The 15,127-nt window shown below is 39.5% G+C and overlaps 1 protein-coding gene across 4 annotated transcripts in view; it reads left to right on the forward strand.

Annotated features, from left to right (window-relative positions):
• The window catches only part of MAD1 (mitotic checkpoint family protein), a 285,271-nt gene that overhangs the window by 157,576 nt on the left and 112,568 nt on the right, over positions 1–15,127 (forward strand). For all 4 annotated transcript variants that reach the window (XR_016266807.1, XM_089458864.1, XM_089458865.1 and 1 more), the window contains exon 8: positions 7,399–7,570. Coding sequence is in view for 3 of the 4 variants with exons in the window: in XM_089458864.1 (XP_089314990.1) it covers positions 7,399–7,570 (172 nt within the window). In the remaining variant the exon portion in view is untranslated. The remainder of the gene's footprint in view (positions 1–7,398; positions 7,571–15,127) is intronic.

The raw sequence follows: 15,127 nt of genomic DNA on the forward strand, positions 1-15,127 counted from the left end.
CGCTTGGAGGGGAGACTTTCTTATGACTTCTCCTTGATTCGACTTGATGACTTCTCCTTTGATTTGTCTTCACAAGTGATCTTACTGGCCTCGACTCTGCTAGCAATCTTCTCAGCTTCTTCTTTAACATATGCTACCTCCTTTCTTTGCACATGTGACAAGAAATAGCCCTAGAACAGATCTGAAATGGTTTGTACAACTTCCCTTCTTTGATGGTGAGGCTTCCTTCTTGTGTTTCTCGCACTTCTTTTCTGCTTCAGACCTTGACCAAATTGCTTGTCCTAAAATGACGTCGAGCTGCCCTATTTATAGTGGTTTGCCAATGTAAATAAGCCAACTTGACATTTTCCTGGGCCGACATGTCGTTTTGAGTATCTTTATTATTTCATTTAAGTCCGACTTGATGGAGATGCTTGAGCTTGATCTTTTTGGACCTCTTTGACTCTTTTAATGACTTGCATATATTTGTAACATGCCCAAGAAGGGTCTTCCATACATGACATTGACTCAATAGACTTTTATGACTTGATGACAAACCTAAAGGCTCACAATGGAAACCTTAACTACAATAAAATTCCTTGATCATGAAACCCATGATTCAAGCATTACAAAAATAATTTTATTTTCTTTTTTACATCAATTACATAAAATCATATTTACACATGTCATTATGAAGACCAAACCTAGTTACACTTTTCAACACTCCCTCTTAACTAGGGAGGTATTCATAATTCATATAGTGTACTTAGACATTCTCAATCTAAAGAATTCTCATAAGAAGAGTCAGATTGGTAACCCATCTATTTAGCATCATATTAACCAACGTTGTCACATAGCAAGGCCTTGACTAACTACTCTATCTCTCCACAAGATCTGAGCTCAATGCTGGCGAGACCAATGATGTATAGACACCCTCATCATTGTCTCTTCTCAGAACATACCCCACCCCGGGTTCTCTGGGTGTATTCCACCACGACTATTCTTATATTGGATTCCCAGTCCTCAAAGAATATTGGTCCTCTACGACTACTCTTATCTTGGATGCCCCAAGTCATCCTCAAAGAATATCGGATGCCAGATGTAATATTCCTAGGGAATTTTCACTGTAAATAACAAAGCATACATAGACAAAAAACCACAAAAATTAAACACATGAATCAGACCATGAATATGCACCAAAAACTGCGTTGCTGAGCCATTTTATTAGAATATGAAGAGGGTAAAATGAGGTGCTGGAACGAGTGCACCTGGGCTTGCTCAAGGCAAGTTAGCTAAGCCCAAATAAATAATAAGAAGTTCCCCTTCGGTATGCTACTGCTCTATCTTCTGTCTTTGTGCTGAGCTGCCTAAAAATACGTTGCTGGGTGTGCAGATTTGCTGTTAGGGCCTCCTCGGTGCTCATTAAATTCCGGAAAATTAACCCTGACCTCTCCACCAAATACCCAAAATAACCCACAAAGCAATTGGGCTATGGTTGACCTTGGAATTTCGGCCCTCTTTTCCCTCTATGACTCTACTGCTAGGAAATTCAAGCCATCTGTCAATCTTGTTGCAAATGGCCCCAAAAATAGCTAGATTGGATTCCCTACTGGTGCATCTAGAGTGCACAGAGGGATTGAATGCACGAACTCTTGCACATAGAACAACTTTAACATGCAGACGCTGCCCCCTGTGCAACTCAGGTCGTCTCATCTCGCTATCCTCGTCAACACATGAGATCTGACTAGGTAGCTTTGTTTCTATATCTCCAATGGGCAAAGGTAACCTAACAGTGTTGCCAACCCCGTCTATGTACGCTTGAAGAGGGTGGCTGTGACGCTCCAATGTGCACTCTCACTGCACTAGTAGGGAATCCAACCGCTTCTCAACGTGAGTCAATTTGGCCGTGGACTCAACACAAACTACTCTCATGCCCTCTAGCTCCTCGTTCTGACCTTTCTTTTTAATGCTAGAAGGTTAGCCTCAAAGTGATGGAACAACTGTGGACGACCATCATCTAATAACTTTGTATCTCCTAGTGCCCCATCAAGGGGGGAAACGTCTCCTGGTGCCTCCCCCATCAAATGTATGCTGATATCACCAAAAAACTCAAACACGCCCCCAATCACCTCATCAACGGATGACACTACCGATGTATGCTCTACTCTTTCTACTAAGATATCAACCGGAGTGGTCAAGGGAGTCTCCAATGAGGATGACTCTTGCGTCATACCGGGTGTATCTACGTGCTCCCTACAATTTGGTGTGCCCTCAAGCTCATGCTCAACCTCCTCGTCAAGCTCCTAATATCTATAGCTAGGTCTCCACTAGCAAAAGCGCCCCCTGGGCTCACCCTCTAGCTGTCCCTATCTTGCTTCCTCCTTTTGAGGAGATCTGGTGTCCTGAGTCTGTCGACTTACCCCACATGGTGTAGATGGCTGCATGTCCACAGTCTGTGTACCTCTAGTGTCTCTGCTGAAAGGATGAGGATGGGTTTGGTCTGTCACCCTCCTCAACTGGGTCAATTTCTCGTTGTTCCAACGAATTTCACCCCAAAATTCCTGCATATTGAATTTCCCTTGAGCCATGGGTTTGTCTACGGTTTCACCAGTCACTATGCCTACTTACCCGAATCTTCCATGATCTTACTGGTTACCCACAGCTGGGCCAAGATCATGCTCTGATACCACTGTAATATTCCTAATGGAAATTTACAATGATAAACAAAGCAAACATAGCAAAAACACATAGAAAATTACTCAAACATCAGAACACCATTTTAAAGCCAAAAACTGCGCTGCTGAGCCATTTTATTGATAAATCATGAAGTACAATAGGTGCCTGGAAAGTATGCACATGGGCTTGCCCTAGGCAAGCTAGCTAAGCCCAAGTGATGAATATGAGATCTCCTCCAAGAGTGCTAGCTGGTTCTCCTTGGCTCTGCACTGAAATGCCCAGAAAGTGTGTTGTTGGCTGTGTAGAATGGTTGCTAGGGCCTCCTCTGGTGCTCAGAAAATTCTGGGAAATTATTCTCAGACTCTCCACCAAATACCCAGAATAACCCACAAAGGAATTGGCCAAATGTTGACCTCGTAATTTCGGCCCAGGTTCCCCTAGCTCCTCTATCTGTTAGTTGAGTTGGGACCCTTGTTTGACCCCTCAAATCTGCCCAGAAAATTTTGCCAATTTTATCTTGGCCTCTCCTCAATAAACCCAGTAAAACCCATAAAGGGTTTGTCCTAGTTTTGAAGCTCCAAAATTGACCCCAAATGCTTGGCCCTCCTCCACAAGTAGAAGATGTAACCAACAATAGATTCTGTGTTTGCTTCTCCTCCAAAGTGCTGGAAAATTCCCCAAAATAGTTGCAATCTCCAACAAAGTACTTCCCCGGACTCCACCTCAAGTCTCAACCCCAAAATCACTTCACTCCTCAACCTCCCGCGTGTCTACTCTAAGAACTGCGCAATCCTTGCGCTATTGCTACCGAGCCTCTCCACAAACTCACAATCCCTGCTGCTAGTATGAACCATAATAGATGGAACTCCGTCCTTGGGCTGGCACTCGAAGTCCACTAAAGCAAGGGTTGAGATTTGTGCTCGGAAACACGCGTGTGCTAAAAAGCACTTGCAGACTCGGCTTCTGCTCAAGCGTGCTATGTCAAAGACAATTTTCTCGAAGATGAATAAATGACCAAAATGAGTGCCTCTTGCTCTTTTTATCAAAGAGCCTCCAAGATGCCCATGTGGGCCCAGCTCAACTTTCCCCCACCAACTGCGCTCCAATGAGAGTGTGTTGCCAATGTGGGTCACAATTCTCTATGAGTGGCCCCCACGTACCACTAGTGGCTCGATTTTCTCCTCCATCCTCTAATGTTTGGGCCCACATTTGATCAAAAATATATGTGGGGCCTCTAAACCCACACTTCCTAAGTGCTAATATAATTTATTCAAAACTGGCCAAAAATTGATATTTCCCTTAGCAATGTTGCTAATTGGGAATATCACAGGTAAACACTTCAAGATCTTAGCCCTCGATTTTTTATTTTTGAGGAATTTTCGAATTTAACATTTAATTCCATTTTAATTAGCTCAAAATTAATTATTTTGGGCCAATTTCCTAAAAAAATTGACATTGACTTAACCACCAAGGTCCAAGGGTCCAAATTTTCTTAAAATATAGAATATTCCCTTGGTGGAGGACCTTTAAAAATTGACTCTTTTAAGACCCAAGAATTTTTCCATTTGGAGAATTTATTTTCCTAAGATAATTTAATTTGACTCTAATTAATTAATTTTCTGGCTTAGGATTTAATTTTATTTTGCCAGAAAAATTAATTAATTTACACATGAGGGGATTTAATTATTTTTCCAACCCTCTAATACATAAGATTTTTTAATTACAAGACTTAAAGAGGGAATGCACATTTGGCTTAGGCTCTCAAGGCACACAACCCATTTGCGACACAATATGATCTAGTAAACCAAGTGATTTGTAATAAAATAATTAAGCCAACTAGCTTAAATTATTCCCAAACCACTTTTACATCAGACTCGACTAAAAACACTAGGACTCACCTAATAATTCGACAATAAATTTCACCCTAGCTTTGGGGTTTAAGTTGGAGGGAAAAAACTCTTCTGATTAGCCGTGTCTAGAAACACAGGTAATCAACGAGGTTAAAAAACCTCCTAGGATGGAATTTGTCATCAAATTATAGGCCTACCTAGGTGTGAAAATTTCTAAGTTTGGCACATCAAAAATCCCTACTGCATTATCTAGTTTATTATCTCCTACTTGTTCTTTCAATTAACAAGTTATTTGTCAATATAAATATCGAAATAAACACATGCAACCTTCACACATATACCGACCAACAACTGAAATAACTAAGACAACACAAGGGACACCGTTATTTTTGGACAATCGTCCCCGGAAAAACCCAATGCGGGAAAATCGGTGCAACAGATATGAGGGTTTTATTATTATGCAGTTTTCTGAATACAACTAGGGTGCCAGAAATGGCTCACCCTTCAGAGATTTTCCTTGGCAAAAGTACCTTTCTTTGGAGACAGATATTCTGGCTAATCAGCAACTGGATGAATAGCCTCACAGTGACTTCGATTGCTCCCTTAGCTGGACAACGAAAGCTGCTCCAAGCTACCCTCAGGAACTGCGTCACCCTCCAGAGACTGCGTCACCCTCTACGACTCTGCGTCAGCTAACCAGCTCTCAGTCTGCCCCACGAAAATTCCTCAGCGCTGCCTCTTTAGCCCAGCGTCAGCTCTGCAACCCTCTGCGCTGCCTGCGTTAGCCTTTGCTGCCTTTGCATTAGCCTCTGTTGCCTTTGCATCAACATCTTGGCCCTCTGCGTCAGCCTCTTGGCCCTCTGCGCTGGCCTCCTTAGCCTCTGCGTCAGCCTTCCAAGGCTCTGCGCTGTTTCTCCAACACTCTTTCTGCCTCTCTGTTATGTATTCTCGGCCTTCTGCTGAATTGCCCCTCGCTGCAACAGATCACTAACTCGATTTCTCAGCAAACCGTGCCCTAGAAAATCGAATTCTTGATCAACTTGGTGTATCTCCAATTGACCCTCAAGCCTCCTCTTATACTTTCTCTATTGACGATTCAACAGTCGAGATTAAGTCCCTAATCAATGGCTAAGATTAGATTTGGCTTGATCCTTGTTATTTAGAGCTCACCCATATTTTATTAATACACATTAATATTTAATTTTCCTAAGTTTAGACTTAGGGTCTCATTAAAAATATTAATTATTTTAATATCTCTCCATCTGGGTGGAATTTCCTCAAACGATTTCTGGATCTTGGAGATCTCATGTGCCTTAGCCTCTCTAACAATTTTCATGGGTAGAGCACATCCGATGCTACCAAAATTCAAGACTAGGTTCTTACATAAACTCAAGGTTTTACTGAGATCATTTACAATATATAACTTGTAGAATGGGATGACCATGACATATCGATTGCTGATATGTGATCCGATCCTTGTTGAAAAAGTTGGTAACTTCCACTTTCCCTGGAACTTTGACAATTTGAGTGCAATAGGCTGGAAGACAGGGCCAAAACCTCTCGACATGAGAGGGAAACCCATAAATCTCTTTTCTTCTTATAAATTCTTCAATTGATGAATTCCAAGACCTCTAGACCAAAGACTAATACCCTCCCAAGACCAAGTCCATCCTCTTTGATGATGTGCTTCCTTTTGTCCAAGTCAAACCTAGTCAAATCTCTTCCAGCAACACAACTCCGACCCCAACAACAAAATTTCGGCCTCTATTGCAGGTCTGAAATTTTTGGCCCTCCCAGCAGCAGTTGCTTCCACATGTGTGAGCTTGATTAGGGGTTCCAAGACTTCTTTAGACCTTCACTTGACTTTCTCTTTCTTCTAGGGCTTGAGAATGACCTAACTTGACCCTTTTCTTCTCCTTTTCCAAGTTCGATCTTGCAACAATGAAACCCTAACCTAGTAGCAGAAACCCTAGCTTCCCTTCTTTGCAGTGTGAAAAGAGAGAGAGAGAAAATAGCCCAAACACTTGATCCTCCTCCTCCTCCTTCTTTACTAGCCTCTTTCTTCTTCTCCTTTGCTTGCTTGATGAGAGAATGAATTGTGCCCCTAGGAGGACGAGTTCCTTCCTATATATAGGCTTTCAAGGTGGACGAAGTTCCTCAAAATAGGCGGACTTGGTCTTGAAGGGTATTTTGACACTTTTGAATACAAAAATAATTCTTTTTATAAGTTCAATGTGCTCGATGGGGTATTCAAAATATGACAATGACTCTTTTGACTTCTTGACCTAGGACAAACCCTAGAAGCACTCAATGGGTGCTTGACCTTTAAAATAAAAGACCTTGAGCATGAAACCCATTCTCAAAAATAATAATAATAATTTTTCTTTCATTTTACAATATACAAGAATCAAAAAGTACATTTCATATTTATGAAGATTGACCTAGCTACGCACTTTTCAACAGAGGTTATATATTGGTGGCGTTTTTCTATATTCACCCTTACATGATATATCTTGGTGGTGTTTTTCTATTTCTGTTGATTGGTTCTTGAACCAATTTCAGTCCCAGGTACAGTTTGAATTAACAATAATATCATTCCAACTAAATTTCATTTATGCCTATTATATTAATCTTCCTGACCATTTTATTTTGGAAATATCTATATTTTGTAATTTTTAAATATTGTCTTTCCCATTTCCAAAATATGATGGAGGGGGGGGGGAGGTAATGTTTCCACATTGTACCTGTTTCTACATTTGGAGTGACTTTATATATATATATAGTTCTTTTTGATGGACAGTCAATTGTTATGTTCTCCTTGTAACTGCTTTAAAACATAGGATGAGATGTCTATAAGATATCGATGGAAATTTGTTTGATATTTTTGTTGTAGGGGAGCAGTAGGAGGTATGGCCAAAGTTGGTGAGATGGGTGTACAACTGAAAGAGCTGCAAGTTTCCTTAGAAAGAGCAGAGCATGAGAGACAACTGGCTGATAGACGAGTTGCTTTGGCTAGAGAAGAAAGGGAGGAAGCAATCACTAATATTAAAAGGCTCGAACGAAAGGTGATGAGCATTTACTCATATGAAAAATAAGCTCTATTTGGAAAATGCTAAATCATCATAACGTAAATGAAAACATGCTTGTTTTGAAAGAAGGTTAATGGTTGTAACTTGAAGTGTGGTTACTTGTTAACATGCATTACATTTAGAAGTAATACATGGTTTCTGAAATATTTTTTAATTTCTGACATGTATCAGTAGCTTTACATCCATTTCAAATTAGTCCTCTAACGTCACTCGACTAGATAGCTTTTAAAGGAACTGGGTCATAGTTAACTTGATTACTGCAAAATGTATGTAACAAACACTGATGTAATTTTAGTTTAGTTTACATATTTTAACGACTTCTGTTGTTTATAGTTCTGTTGGATCAGAAAGTCTAAGTTACTTATTTTATAACCATATTTCAGATTTTAAGTTTCCTTTGAAATGCGTTTGTTTTTTGTTTAGTTTTGTTATCATTGTGCATTGGGGATGTGTTCTCCATTGCATTGGTAATCTTGTTTCATACAGTGTCTCAAAAATTATCGTTGGTAAAAAATCAGTGGGGGTCGTTATCTCAGGAAATTAGCAGCATTGGAAAAAGATTAGCAAGCTTAAACTTGCACCTGAAAAACTTGGAAAACTTGGCAACCTGAAAAACTCAGAAAAATTAGGAAGAATTGGGAGAAATCAGAGATTTTTGCAACATTTTCTCAGAGTAGCTAGTTTTTTCCATTTTAGTTTTTCGTGATTTTCTATGTGCATATCTGAGCTGTCATCTACTATATCTAGAAGTTTGAGATTGATTTAGGTGGAGAATCTTTTATTAGAAAATGATTTTCTCTTAATATGATTTCCCTCATTGCCTTCATCGATTCTGTTGTTATGGCATCTTCTATGTCCTCTATTATCTTTTCTTGCATCACTGTCATTGGACCCTTTCCTTTCCAAAGGTTCATTATTTATGCAGTTGTAGAATTTGCGTTAAGAGAATGGTTCACATCTTAAATGCATTCAGACAACAAAGTGTTATATAGTCAGCATGAATGCAAGCTTGGTTAAGCGTTGCAGTTGTGGGATGATTATGCCCAGTATTCTTTGTGGGAGAAATCCCTCTTTTTAGAATATTTTGTATGGACGGTGAAAACTCCCATGGAGACACTCCATTGCTTGGCTCCATATGGTCCTAGTTCACCACTATGTCGCTTTTATATGACTAGAGACCTTATCATATAACATAAGGCACAGGATTGTAGTTAATGTACATCTTAATGATTTGTTGGTTTGGTGCATTTTTATGATGACATCTTTTGTTATACATATATCTGTTATTATTGCAACCTGATTCCTAAAGAGTATATTTTGGAAATTACCTTACAATCATATTTATTTTGAGGAACTTGGTCTTTGTGTGTAACTGCTTGACTGTATTGAACATCCACATCTCTTCATTGAGATTCTTTTGAGAGCAAGGAGATGCATGGATTATCAATGCCATTTTCTAACTTGTTTAATCTCTTAGTAACACAAACAATGAGGGTATTGAATATTTCATTGATGGTTTTTTCTTGTTGGCTTGCTTTTCACATCTTAAAAGTTGTAATTCATAAGGGATGAATAGTGTTCCATCCTTTTTTTGTGCTTGTTGTCTTCCTCAATTCTTGTGAAGCTAATTATAATTTTAATTCCTATCTATATATTTTTGTTACATGTTAATGTTTAGAATTAAAATAAAAACAAGAATATCCTCAAGGAATATATTTTTTTGTTTAGAATTTCTACATTTGGTTAAAGGTCTCCACAATGTTCAAGTCATTCTTTATTTCGTGAATTGTATTGTTTGTTGAACAAAAATCAACGAGATAAAAGGATTGAGAAAGGGGGAAAAGGAGTGTAATAGTTACAAATGAAACTATAAAGGGTGCAAATGAATGCATTGGTTTAAAAAATGTAGCATAGGACTACAACATGGACGAAAATGTTAGGGTTTTATGGTGATCTCAAGATATCCAAGAGGAATAATGGAATTTGGAAACACTTTTAAATAATGAAGCACAACTTCATAGGAAGATTGAAAGGGCACATTGCATTGTGCTCCAAATGATGCTAGTGCCCCAAAGGGTGGGATTGTGATAACCATTTAGTGGTTAAGCCTACATGGAGTCATCAAGTGATCTCAAAGGTCCAATAAATTCCTCAAGTTGGGTTTACATTAAATATTCTCATAGAAAATGAGTAGAAAGAGAGACACTGCGACTGAGATTTGATAGATGGGATAATAGGAATGGATACTAAACTGTAAGTACAAAGGAAACTGAATTAGGTAGAAAAGATGCGGAGGTAAATGCTAAGGAAACAAATGAGAAAACATGGGGAGACTAACATGATATTTGTAAAGAGGAATGATGCAATTTGTTGACAAATGAGCAGGACAAGAAAGACAATGCTAAAGGATGATGGATAGTGAGGACATGAATGTTGGAGAAAAACATAGCGGAAATAGTATATAATAAGGTCGTATGAGAGAGCACAGAGGGAAATATTTGAGGAACATAGTAGATGAGGTAGTAGAATGCAAGACTTGGATTTGATGCAAAAGGGCATGTGGAAAGATAAGTATGATTACTACTATGGAATACTATGGAATCAGACAATCGAAGGATTGGGACAAAGACAAGCAGCAAATAGGAATGAAATGTAAAGGAAGAGGAGAGCATGAGAAAAGAAATGGGGATGCAAAAGGAAGGAGACGATAACTGTTAAAATTGGCAACTAGGGCCAAATTCCACATTGGTGTTCTCTTGTCTTGGCTTGTCTTCTGCATTTTATTTTATGTTCTATCTACAACTACTGTCAATGTGATTTATGGTTAATGTGATTTCTATTGGAAAACTAAATTGGAAATTGTCATTGGGTTGTTAAAGGAACATTGAAGTAATTGTGTTAAGCATAGAACATACCGTTGTTAACTAAAATTAACATGGTATCAGAGCATAGGTGAAGACAAAGCCCAAGGAAGAGAGAGAAAAGCAATCACTAAGGGAGATCTGTTAGACAAGATTATTGGACTAGTCTCAATGGCTACTACATCTTATTTCAAATCTGAGGATAAGCTCAAGGACAAATCAGACTATCATGCATGGAAGATGACCTTGGATTTGACTTTGGAAGAGCATGATGCCATGGACTATGTGCAGGGAAGAATGGTGGAGCCTCTTTCAAATGCACCGACTGCCACAAAGATGAAGTACAAGCAAGGTGAGGTCAAAGCTAAAAGAATTCTACCTTTCTGCCAAGGCAGACAGGCAACCGACAACACACCATTCAACAAGTTCTCTCTTTCTCATAATATGGATCTCGAGCGAGACATATCGACTTTAAGACAATCAATGGTTTCTAATAAGATAATAGGGAGGACAACCCTAAGCAAAAAGCCCATAGCTAATGGTTGCCAAGCAAGCAACATAGTGGGCCCACTCCACCCCACAAAGAGCATGGCATGGCATGCAATATTTCAATGATCTCTCAAATTGAGCAGCAGATACTAATCTAAGGTTTTAGTAGCACCACCTATTGAAGCAACAACGGAGTAAGCATATCCAGTAGCAGTGAAATAGCCAGTTTGAGATGTAGTCGCATTAAGTCCAAGATTCAGTTTACCCCCTAGAGTAATAAGCAAGGGTTGAAGAACGAGAGGTCATAGACTCCATTCAAAAGCATTTGGTTGCCTATATTTCTAATTTGGGAACATCTAAGGAGATGTATGATATGCTGGTTGGGATGTTCAAAGTAAACAATGCAAATCAAATCCTCTTTCTCAAGAACAAGTTGAAGGACATCAAGATGGATAAAGGGGAGTTTATCCAATCCTACTTTATGAGAATAACACAAATCAAGAATGACCTACTATCTATTGGAGAAGTTATTGCTGACATGGAGCTCACTCTCATTGCACTTGGAGGTCTTTCAAGAGCATGGGATGTGTTTAACACCATCATTATCAACAATGACAAAATTCCTAGTTTTGATGAATTATTGGCTAGATGCACTCAAGAGGAGACGAGGATGATGGAGAGAGACAAGCCTTCAAATGGAAATGAACCTACTGCTTTCTCCGCTCATGCTAAGAAGAAAAATAATGTTGGTCCAAGGAGACAGGGTCAAGGATTCAAGTAAGGATTCAAAGAAGGAAGAAAAGGAAGGTGCTACAATTGTAATAGGTTCGGCCACTATGCTAGAGATTATCCTTGTGTTAATTTTTCATAGGGCTATATTGTTCTTTGCTTTGATAATTACATTTCTTCATTAACACATTACATTCACCCCATAAAATCATAACATTATTCAGATTTACATCATTATTCAACAACATATGCAACTATGTAGAAAGAACAATATCATCATCATCAATGTAGCGGAACATAAAGGAACAACAAAAGAAAAGAATTCACATATAGAGACACCAAGATTGGTCGGAGACCAGGGCAAAATCCACTATGGGGAAAACCCTTGCAAATTCTTCTTCTTATAGATTGTCATCAAATGATTCAGCAAAAGAGAGTACAATGATCCATATCTTCATCTATGCAGCTAACCAACAAAAACAACTACAACATCCATGAAATAAACCCAACAAAGCTTATACTCAAAATACTAATTCTGAAGTCTGTACTGAACTGTCACTGACTGCAATCAACTGCTGAACCCTGCGGTCACTGAGCAAAATCTTTGGACAAATGAGATTTCATTTTTTAGTTCCCGATCACATGGAGGAGTCATTCGAGCGACTATAGCTTACTGGTTGCTCTCTGAAGCATTGCAAGCGAGCGACTGTGGTCGGATCTACCCAGATCTGTCTCTGAGCTTCGGTCGCACCTTTCACAATGTTATGCAAGCGACTTTGGCTTCCCAGTCGCACTTTGAAACATTGTGAGTGAGCAACTATAACTCCTGGTTGCTCTCTTAAGTGTGGTCTGCGAGCCACTGGGGTCTGCAACTAGCAATATGAAACCCTAACTCCCAGTCGCATGTATGGAGAGTTGTCCGTGCGACTAGAAGGCCCCAGTTGCACAGATGAGCTTCTGTGTGAGCGACTACAGTCGGATCCATCCTATGCTGTGCCTGCGACTGTGGCCCAAAACACTAGATCTGAAATGCGAGCTTTGAACCTTGTAATTTCACCTCAAAGCGAACCCATTCTTCCACGAACGAGCCTCAGACTTTTGTGAGCCAAAAACTAAGATAGAAAATTGTTTCATGATTGTGTCCAAATGAGGTAGAGGTCACTTGTATTTATAGCCTTCTAAGAGGGTCCACTTTGCTCTAGGGCCGACCTTATCAAATATGCACATGTGGGTTTTTATTCATAAATACACCTTCCCTTATCCGATTTGAGTGATCTTTAGGTCGATTTTGGTTGTCTCGAAAATAGGAATTCAATACAAATATTATTTCCCCTAAGTGAGTTGTCCAAAGTGGAATTTGGCCGCAGTTGCATATTTTTAACATTCCCTCTCAACTAGGGAGAATTCCACTTGCCAATATCTGACCATTGATCAACATGGCATCCAGTCATCATATCCTATCCAGTCTCAAGTAACATCACGTATCATCACAGATCACCTTAATTCATCTCTTACTTATTCCTGCTTATCTCTTGATTGTCCTTGCTCATATGCTGAACATTCTCGAATCTAAAAGAAGAATTTGTTACCGGAGGGGAGCTTAAGCTACCACGCTCTATTCATCAAACTATTCCTCGGTATCTCTGTCAGCGGGCTACTACTTGGAATATCATTAGTGGGGAGTCAATTCACATCATCATCGGAGAGCATATCATCAGGGAACACATCTCAACCTGGAACCACATTGGGGAGCACATCTCGACCATCTCGTGGGGGAGCTACTAGTACGATCCCATATCAAGCAATATGATATCCAGACACATAGGGGAGCACATCTCAACCCTGGAATCACATCGGGGAGCTCAATCTCAACCCGAAACTGCATAGGGGAGCAAATCTCAACCCAATCCTATTGCCTACCGATCTTCCCATCGATGACTCTTAAGCAGTAGAACACCTGGGTCATAATACAACTTGGAAGAGATACCCGACTTACCAAGAGATAAGGATCACATGCCTCCAAGCGCTCCTCAACCCGTTGGCCGGACGGGGAGGGACAATCCCAACAAGCCCTACTTGTGGGTATGATGCCAACTGGGGTATACTCTGCATAGACTAGATAGGGGAGTAGCATCTCTGACCCTATGAAGATAGGGGAGTAGCATCTCCAACCCTATGGGTAACAGATAGGGTGATACCCTATTGTCTAGAGTTCCCTCAACCCCAGGAGCCCTCCATCTCAATTCCTCACCTTGGGAGCTCAGACAGGGGGGAAGAGCTGGCTCAGTGTCCTCGATCAGTGATGCTCTCATCATACTCATATCTGGTATCAGCTTGATCATCATGTAGCAATAATAGTTGTCTCCTGTTCATGCAGGTCATCAAATCAAATATCATGTTAGAACATAAATAATCATATAAATCACAAAAGGATACCATACTTATCCTCCCTCTCAAGGAGGTGCCAACCACAAGCTTAAGCTTGTCTCGTACAACTGCACTGTCTCAATGAAAGTATCTCGGTCCCAACTATATGCGAGATTTTTTGCCAATCGAATCCCACTCTTTGTCATCGCAATGTATCCATGTCGTATCCATAACTGTTCAGATGACTCTCTAAGGAGCTTCTTCATCCTGCCTCATAGCTAGCCATGCTAGCAACATCGTACTCAACCTCGGTCATGCTATGGACCTCTCATCCAAGATATCATGGTAGATCTCATACTAAAGTAGCATCCAAATGTGCTCATCAATAATAATCATCATCAGTACATTCATGCAACCACATATTGTAGGATGAATATCTCAGATCAAAATTGATCGTCTCATGCAAGTATCTTGAAGGGTGCTTGGTGGCAACTCAATGTGTATGAAGCAACTCAATTGACTTAGGTTCTATGCACATTATATATATATATATATATATATATATATATATATATATATATGTATATATATATATATATATATATATATATATGGACAGATGTTCAAAACGGAACATCAATGCTTCAATCAACTGTCAGTTGCCAAGTTGAGTTCAACAAGATTTCTTCACAACATCTTGAAATTTAATTGGAGTGTCCAAGGATTTGCATTTCCACTTTCTAATACTTCTTCAATTGCTTCACAATATAGATTATCTTTTCCCAACTTCAGAAATCTATTCATCATGCCATGATTCATATATAAAACCAAAACCAAAATCAAAGTCATACCTTGGAAGACTTCTGAAGTAGAGGTTTGGATCAACACATCATCCTGACTTCATCAGGACATATCAAGATCAAGGAGCTTGCTTCATATAATGTTCTCTGCAAACAGAACACTTTTCCAAACCAATATGCTCAGCCTCACTTAAATCAATATTGTACAGTCAAATCAACTAAGTCAGCTTATCAAAGTTTAGATGTTAGATCAGAACTAATATCAAAGTTATCAATATCACAATATC

This window comes from Pinus tabuliformis, chromosome 7 (genome assembly GCF_031772625.1).
Source record: "Pinus tabuliformis cultivar Carrire ecotype Pingquan chromosome 7, CPIR1, whole genome shotgun sequence".
NCBI classification, from domain to species: Eukaryota; Viridiplantae; Streptophyta; class Pinopsida; order Pinales; family Pinaceae; genus Pinus; species Pinus tabuliformis.